Genomic DNA, 8,261 nt, shown 5'->3' with positions numbered 1-8,261 from the left:
GGTGGAAAGCCAGAATTAGAACCTACTCTAGATACTGTTCATTCTTTTACTCATTAAACCAATAAGAGGCCCACAGTTTTCCAGGCATTTGTCAGTCATTATAGTCTAGCGGGTTTAAAAACATTTTTAAGAAAAAAAGTTAAACGATAATTATTTATATAATAATCACACAAAGACCTACGTAATTACCATGGAAAAATATCAGGAAGGAAATATTCAGATCCTATGAGCAGTCAGAGAGGGATCTGAATTAAAATGGCATGTGGGTTTAGGGAAGGTCTTTCTGAAGAAGTGATACTTAAACTGAGAGCTGAAGGATGAACAGGAGTTAGGCGAAGAGGTGTAGTGGTAAACTATTCTTGGCCCAGGGATCAACATTAGGTGTCTTAAATGGATTCCATCCACCTCTTCAAGGAAATTTAAACCCTGGATTTGGTCCAGCGAATTTTTTGACCAGCTTAACTCAGCATCTTCTCATCCTTTGTCAGCAAGTCAGGAGTGCCGTGAAACTTCCTTCCATCTTCTCTTCCTCTGACATTTCATCTTTCCCAGCTATCTTATTTCCCTGACCCCTCGACTTTCTATCAGGGCCCTTCTGGGCGCTCTCCTATTTCACTTCTCCAACTCCCCCCCCCCCCCCCCAACCCTTTCAACTCTGCAGTCCTTGACATTCAGTCGCCCTTCAAAGTCAGAAAGAGCCAGCCAGGTTAGTACTCTGAGGATATTAGCAACCCAAAGAGGTCTCACCAACCTTGCCCCATTAGATCAGAACAATAGCTTATCCAACACCCATATTTAGGTTGTTCCGCCACAACTACTCCGGGGGATGCCTTTATTTGTGGGTGCTCCCTCCGTCCACAGCCACCGTCGGGAAGGGCACTGTAAATGTTCCCGTCACGAGTCCCGGCCATCTCTTCTTCCTCTCCGTCCCTCCCCCAGCCCAGGCCCTCCTCCAGTCCCGCGGGTAACGCTGCAGTCGCGAGGGCGCTTCAGGGACTGGGCCTCCGCGCCGTGGAGAGGAAGCACCCGCGGGCTGAGGGCTGCACGGCGACAGGGCCGGGCGCCGGAAGGCGTGCGGGAGGCGGGCAGGCGGCGGGAGGGGGCGGGGACTCAGGCGAGGCCAGAGCCGCAGGCCTCGTGCGCTGGCGGAAGACGCGGGCGGAAAGCGGCTGGCCGAGAGGGCGGGGCGCCGGGGGGGCGGGGCCGCGCTCGCCGGGGGCGGAGCTCCGGCGGCTGTCACGTGACGGGCCCGGAGGCAGCGGCGGCGGCGGCGGCGGTGGCCGCGGCGTCTTTAGCGGCTCCCAGTGCAGGATGGTGCTGGAGGCGGCGGCGGCGGCCGTTGTGGCGGCGGTGTCGTTGGCGGCAGCGGGAGGGGGTGCTGTGGCGGCAGCGGCGGCGGCGCCCGCGGGTGGTATAAAATGGCGGATTTCGAGGAGTTGAGGGTAAGCGGGGGCGTGGGAGTGGAGAGCGGAGGCCGCGGGGGAGGGGAGGGTAGGCGAGGCGGGGAAGCCGCAGCGTCGCCGGCCGCCACCTTCTTGTTTCGCGCGGACCGGTTGGCGGAGCCCCGAGCCCCGGCCCGCGTTCGAACGGGCGCCCGGGCGGGCGGGGGAGGGGAGCGAAGCGGCGGAGGAAGCCCGTGCCACCCGGTGGTGGCGGGCCTGGGGACCAGGTGAGCCGGTCGGTGGGTCCCCACACCTAGCGCGGGGCTTCGGGGCCGCTCTCGGGAGGGGCTCGTGGGGACCCAACTTCCCCGTTTATTTTAAGGGGTGAGGTGGGAAGCAGGATTTGCTTTTCAACCTTCGCGAGGGGTGTACGTGTCTGTCGATTCCTAAGTCTACGGGCTACTCACTTGGTGGGAGGCTGTCTTCTGAAACGTGAAGTTGCTTTTAGGAATTCTCTCTCTTCTGTGGGTGATGCTACCGCTTAGTCAGATCTGTCACGAGAAAGGCCCCTTCCTCCCACCAGTGCTTCCTCAACATCTTGGGGAGAAGCGTGGTCTTTTGGGAACCCTACCTTCAATGATCGGTCTTAAACCTTGGTATTTTCTTAGTGCCATGGTAAGAACTCCGCAAAGTCCGTGTTGTCATGAGGTTTGTGAACTCGTTTTGCACTTGAAAATTTTTTCTCCCTAGCCTTTCGAACAAGATCACAACTTTATTGTTGTTAACCTTTGTATAGTAGAGGTTTGAAATGCGCTGTGTTGGGGTTAGAACGGAAAAGATGTTTTTCCAGTGGGGTCATAACCTTCAAAGCCCTCAACTGAGACAGAATTGTGATAAACGAGCCAGATTTTTTTATGGATCGCAGAATTACTGGCGGCATAAATGGGATACTTAAGGACGGAAACCCTGATTAAAAAAAAAAAAAGTCTTTCAAAAAAGGGATGAATAGGAACTTGAAATTAAGTTAACTGCAATCAGTTTGCACAACCATAGACGTGTTGTTAGCATTACTGTTTCCGAATAAGAAGGAAGAGAAATCTGGTGAAAGATTCAGTTTGTATGTTTATTATTGCTTTTTGGAGAGGGGTGGGATGCGGGGGAAGCATGTTGTCTGGTTACCTGGCTGGTTTGGTGAACATCAGCAAAGGAACGTATTCATGGTTCTGATCTAAAGGTAAATTGTTTCAGTTCGAATAATGCCTGCCATTTTCTCTCATGCTGTTTCAAAAATTATTTAATTCCCAGTAAAGAGGAAAGTATATTAATGCATTTTATGCTCTATGCTAGTTTATACAGAGAACTGTGATAGTAGGTAAAGGGTGTTCATATTGATAACTGTAAGAGTGTTAGTGTCTGAGCCTCAGCTGTAGAGGTTATAACACCTGTAGAGCTTTTGAAACAACCAGGCCTGAGCCTCACCTGTGTAAATTCATGCATTAGGTTTAGGATGGGTTGAGAATACTGAAGTTTGTAGTTATTTTTATCTGCAGTGTTGTCTTGGTTTTTGTGTAGTAACGGATTATATAACTTTACCTCTTCTAAGATTTTTTTTGTTGTTGATGAAAAAGTTTTCCAAGGCTTGTGTTAGACTTTTCTGTTGTTTGTCAAAGCTTAATAAAAAGTGAAGAGTTTATTTATTGGTATAGGGCAGAAAGGGCAGTCAGTGCTTAGGTTGGAGTGGAATCAGGAACTGGAAAGTGGTTGGAAACCAAGATTTTCTCTCTTTCTTTGTCTCCCCTTCTTCCCCCTTCCCTCCCCACTCCCTCCATCCCATACCCCTCTCTCTTCCCTCCCATTTTGTTTTGTGGGTCAGCTTCATCATATTTTTCTGTAAATCAGCTGTCTTTTCTTCTCCCTGCACTTGCTAGAAGATGGCTCCTCTGCCATAGTTCACGTTAGGAGACTAACTGGGGAGAGTTTTCAGAGGAGGGAAGGGTCTGGGCTGTGCAAATGCTGAAAGAGTGCTCCACCCCCGTTTTTGCCTTACCTGCTCAGTAGCATCCTCTACACTTAAAGACGTGCTGTAGCTCTCCCCACTCCCCATTGCAAATCGTGATGATGATGATGATGGCAGATATCCATTATAAGAAAGTGCTTATTACATGCCTGGCCCTGGTTTAAGCACTTTACATACATACTTATTTAGTTCTCACAACAATTCTGTGAAAAATCGAGGCACAGAGAGGTTGAATAACCTGACCTAGATCACACAGCTCAATACTGGAAGACCTGGGATTTTTAACCTCAGAGGTCTAGCTTTAGAGTGAATGCTCCTTAGAGTCTAAGCTGTACTGCTCTGTTCAGTTTCCTTTGGGTCCACGTGGTGCTCCCAGCTACCATCCTGCACTTTATGAACTAAATTGAATGATAAACAATACCCTGCTTATATGATATATAATATCGTAGGGAAAACTGGACAACTGAATAAAAATCTAATTAGAAAGGAGGAAAAGGGGAAGAAACATCGAGGGTTTTCTAAATGGTCTCTGCTACAGAATATATTTTGAAGTAAATTGAAGGACCAGGAAAAATCACGGGCATTGGTTTGTTGGCTAACTTCTTGGCAGTAGAAGAAATGGCCAGCCGACCTGAATGCCACATATTTGGCTGCTGATAATGCCGCTGAGAGGATTTCCTTTATCTTTGTCCGTTATCATTCAGGGCCACTTCCTAGGAGCCCGTATAACCAGAGCAGGTCACTGCTGGCTAGTGCTGGAGTCTCCTGTACTGGAGGTCTGGAATTTTGGGAAAGGTCATCTTCACTGTGCTTCAGTGACTCCCGTGCCTTTGCTTTGCTCGGGGGAGGGGAGTTATTTGACGAGGCAACTCCTGTAGAACCTTAAGAGGCTGCCTGACAATTTCAGTTTTTGAGACTGCCCTGTGGGCCAGTACCAGAGATCTTGTCCAGTCACAGCAGAATATGGATGGCATCCCTACACTTTGCTGCTTTCAGTTCAAGTGACCAGTAGAATACCAGCACACCTCTCTTCATTTCTTCTGGGAGAGTGGATCGGTGAGGGTCCACTTCTGTCCTAATAATCTATAGCCAGGAGGTTAGAGTCACATCATACAAACCTGACTCACAAGATCATCCTGATGGGTTGAGGGAAAGGAAGGGATAAGTTCTCTGTGAAGGGAAATTGTGGGCTGTATAGTCAAAGATGATTATAATAGTGCATTAGGTATTAGAAGCTTTCAAGGTGCTAGAGAAGAAATTATTCAGTTCAGTGGTTGCTTGTTTAAAACATTTATGTTGTTAGGAATTTGTGAATTAACTAGTTTGTGAATTAACTAACTATTGAATTAACCTGGGACAAGCTCATGCAGTCTGGTGGCCTAGGCCTCTGTCACTGTGGCCCTGCTTTCTTCCTCCAAAACATTCTCTAGCAGTGCCAAGCACAGTGGTGGAAGAGAGGCAGAGTAGTTGGAGTCTGAAGTCCCTCACCTCTTCTTCAACCAGAGCGGCTTTTCTACCCTTGTCTCCTCCAGTTGCATAATTTCAATACTCCTACTGGTGCAGTCCTTAAAAAGGTCGCTGCTACAATTTAACCTGGATAATCCACTCTTCCTTCTTCTCTCAAGTGTGGGAGTGGAGGGGGGATCTACTGTACTAACTTTTTTTTTTTTTTAAGGCTCTCTCTCCTGTACTCCTCATCCTCTTTCTCTTGTGCATTGAGAGTTTATTATCTCTGTGCGTGTCAGAGAATGAGAGTGAATGTGTGTGCAGGAATCTAGTGGAAGAGCCAGTGATAGTAACAGTATCTATTAAGATAGATACTGGTAAGCCAGACACGGAAGATCTAATAAGAGGCTTAAATAATTCTATAACAGAAGCCTTTCTGCCTAGAAGGCTTGAGGGTTTGGTTCCTTACTTGCCATCCTGGTACCTTTGGGTGCTGTTGGGATACAGAGGGAGAATGGGAAGTTAATGGGGAAGGAGAGTGTTGAGGTTAGAGGTCCTCATCCCTCCAAGCTGCCAACTATTGGGCAAAGAAATAGACTAATACATATGATAGATGTTAACAGAATTCACCATATAATTCAAAGCTGTTATTAGTGGATACAACTAAATTTCCAGGAGGACTTCATTTAAGATCATGTCTATGAAAGCACATTCAAAACCAAATATTTAATTTAAAATGAAATAGATAATTTTTTTTATAGTCAGTAAACCAAGAGATTCTTAGCTGTGGTAAACATTTTTGTGTTTGTTTGCTCCTTAGGTCTGCACCCTCCCTCTGGTAAACATGAATATCTTTTCTGATAAAGGTGGCATTTTTCTAACAAATTCTCCAAATGTTTCTCTTTTCTCAGCATTTTTGCCTTTGTTTTTCTGGATTGGATCTTAGCTAGTCTATTTAAAAAAATATATTTTTTTGAGATATAATTCTCGTACCATAAAATTCAGCTTTGTAAAGTGTGCAATTCAGTGGTTTTGGTCTATTCACAAAGTTATACAACCATCACCACTATTGAATTTCAGAACATTTTCATCACCCCAAAAGAAACCCATGCTCATTAGCAGTCACTCCCTATGCCCGCTTTCCCCCAGCTCTCAGCATCTGCTAATCTACTTTGTCTCTATGGATTTGCCTATTCTGGACATTTCATAGAAATAAAATCTTACATGTGGCCTTTTGTGTCTGGTTTCTCTCATTTAACATAATCTTTTCAGGTTCATTCTTGTAGATGTATCAGTACTTCATTCTTTTTTATGGCCGAATAATATTCCATTGTATGGAATATACCACATTTTGTTTATCCGTTTATGAATTTATGTACATTTGGGTGATTTCCACTTTTTGACTGGTGTGAACATTTATCTACAAGTGTATAAGTATTGTGTGGACATATGTTTTCGATTGTCTTGGATATATAACTAGGAGTGGAATTGCTGGGTCATGTGGTAACTCTGTTTAAGTTTTTGAGGAACTGCCCAACTCTTTTCCAACTGCTACACCATTTTTCATTCCTACCAGTAGTGTATAAGGTTTCTGCTTTCTCCGAATCCTTGTCCTCATGGGTGTGAAGTGCTATCTCCTTGTGGTCTTGGTTTGCATTTTCCTGATGACTAATGATGTTGGGCATCTTTTCATGTGCTTATTGGCCATTTGTATATCTTCTTTGGAGAAATATCTATTCAGACCTTTTGCCCATTTTTTTAATTGGGTTGTTTGCTTTTTTTTTTTTTTTTTTTAAACAATAAGGACTTAAACTCCTTCATGGGTTAGGTTTTTTTTTAAAGAGCTCCTGACTTATTTATTTATTTAATTTTTTTGGCTGTGTTGGGTCTTCGTTTCTGTGCGAGGGCTTTCTCTAGTTGTGGCAAGCAGGGGCCACTCCTCATCGCGGTGCGCGGGCCTCTCACCGTCGCGGCCTCTCTTGTTGCGGGGCACAGGCTCCAGACGCGCAGGCTCAGTAGTTGTGGCTCACGGGCCTAGTTGCTCCGCGGCATGTGGGATCTTCCCAGACCAGGGCTCGAACCCGTGTCCCCTGCATTGGCAGGCAGACTCTCAACCACTGTGCCACCAGGGAAGCCCGGGTTGTTTGCTTTTTTATTACTGTTTATGTTCTTTATATATTCCAGTTACAAGTTCTCAGTCAGATATATGGTTTCAAATATTTTCTTCCTTTTTATGGACTATCTTTTCACTTTTTTGATCGTGTACTTTGAAGCACAGATGTTTTTAATTTTATCTTTTTTCTTTTGTTGCTTATGCCTTTGATGTCAAATCTAAGAAACCATTGCCTTATCCAATGTCAAAGATTTATTCCTGTTTTCATCTAAGAGCTTATATTTATAGTTTTAACTTTTATATTTAGATTGTTTATCCATTTTGAGGTAATTTTTGTTTATGGTGTGAAGTAGAGATACAGCTTCCTTTGCATGTGGATATCCAGTTTTCGCAGAACTATTTGTTGAAAAGACAGTTCTTTCCCCGTTGAGTTGTCTTGGCAGCTAGTCTGTTTTTATTCAGGAATCTGAATTTAAGAAATTCACAGTTGAATTGAAGTTGAAGTAAAAGTGATGTGTGGAATCAATTGGTATCATAGTCCAAACTATCCTCTATGAATGTTCATTTTGAACCCACTAGTAACATGGTCATTTTCCTAGACTTTTTGGAAAAATGGTGTGAAATGAATAAGATTTTTTTTTTGTGACTTGGCAGAGAACAATATAAACTTAACATAGACATTCGGAGTTCTCCATTTGGTTATTCATACAAGTCAGTAAAAAAGCAGATCTAGATTATGCCACAGAAGGTATGTTTTTTTTGTTTGTTCTTTGGTTTTTTTTTTTTTGATATTAGCATTGGAGATGCATGGTTTTCAACTGTATGACCTTAGACAAATTATTTGACCTTTTCCCCCCCAATCTAGTAATGGCTTTAATAATATATTTAAAATTTCTTATTCTTTTCTTCATCTTTTTTTTTCTTTCATTCTTTTTTTTAATGAAAATGCAGAAAAATCCAAAAAGAAAAGTAAAAGTTCTGTCTTAAATCTTTATATAACTGCCTTTAATGTGGATTTTTTTCCTTAGTTTTTCGTTTTTTAGGTTAATTCCAAAACTCAAAAATAAAGCGTGTCTTTCTATATCTTGATTTTTCTTTCAACTCTATAAACAGTATCTGTTGCTTGACTCTCTAGTAGATAAGAAATTTAGGTCATTTCATTTTCCACCTGCCCTAGCACTTTGATTTCTACCAGTTACATTTTTGTTCCTAATTCTGCTGTTGATTATTTTAAACTTTTTGTAGCAGTTAAATTTCTCTTTCTTGACCTATCAGTTTTAGACACTCTCTCTTTAGTTCCCAG

At 43.7% G+C, this 8,261-nt stretch overlaps 1 protein-coding gene across 7 annotated transcripts in view; it reads left to right on the top strand.

Moving 5' to 3' along the window:
- The first annotated feature begins 1,245 nt into the window (after positions 1 to 1,245).
- The window catches only part of PIAS2 (protein inhibitor of activated STAT 2), a 94,505-nt gene continuing 87,489 nt past the window's right edge, over positions 1,246 to 8,261 (top strand). For all 7 annotated transcript variants that reach the window (XM_059895206.1, XM_059895201.1, XM_059895200.1 and 4 more), the window contains exon 1: positions 1,246 to 1,442. In XM_059895206.1, coding sequence (XP_059751189.1) covers positions 1,419 to 1,442 — 24 coding nt within the window. In that variant the 5' untranslated portion in view covers positions 1,246 to 1,418. The remainder of the gene's footprint in view (positions 1,443 to 8,261) is intronic.

The sequence above is a fragment of the Balaenoptera ricei genome, chromosome 14, assembly GCF_028023285.1.
Source record: "Balaenoptera ricei isolate mBalRic1 chromosome 14, mBalRic1.hap2, whole genome shotgun sequence".
Taxonomy (NCBI): Eukaryota; Metazoa; Chordata; class Mammalia; order Artiodactyla; family Balaenopteridae; genus Balaenoptera; species Balaenoptera ricei.
This window is presented reverse-complemented; position numbering and strand designations above follow the sequence as displayed.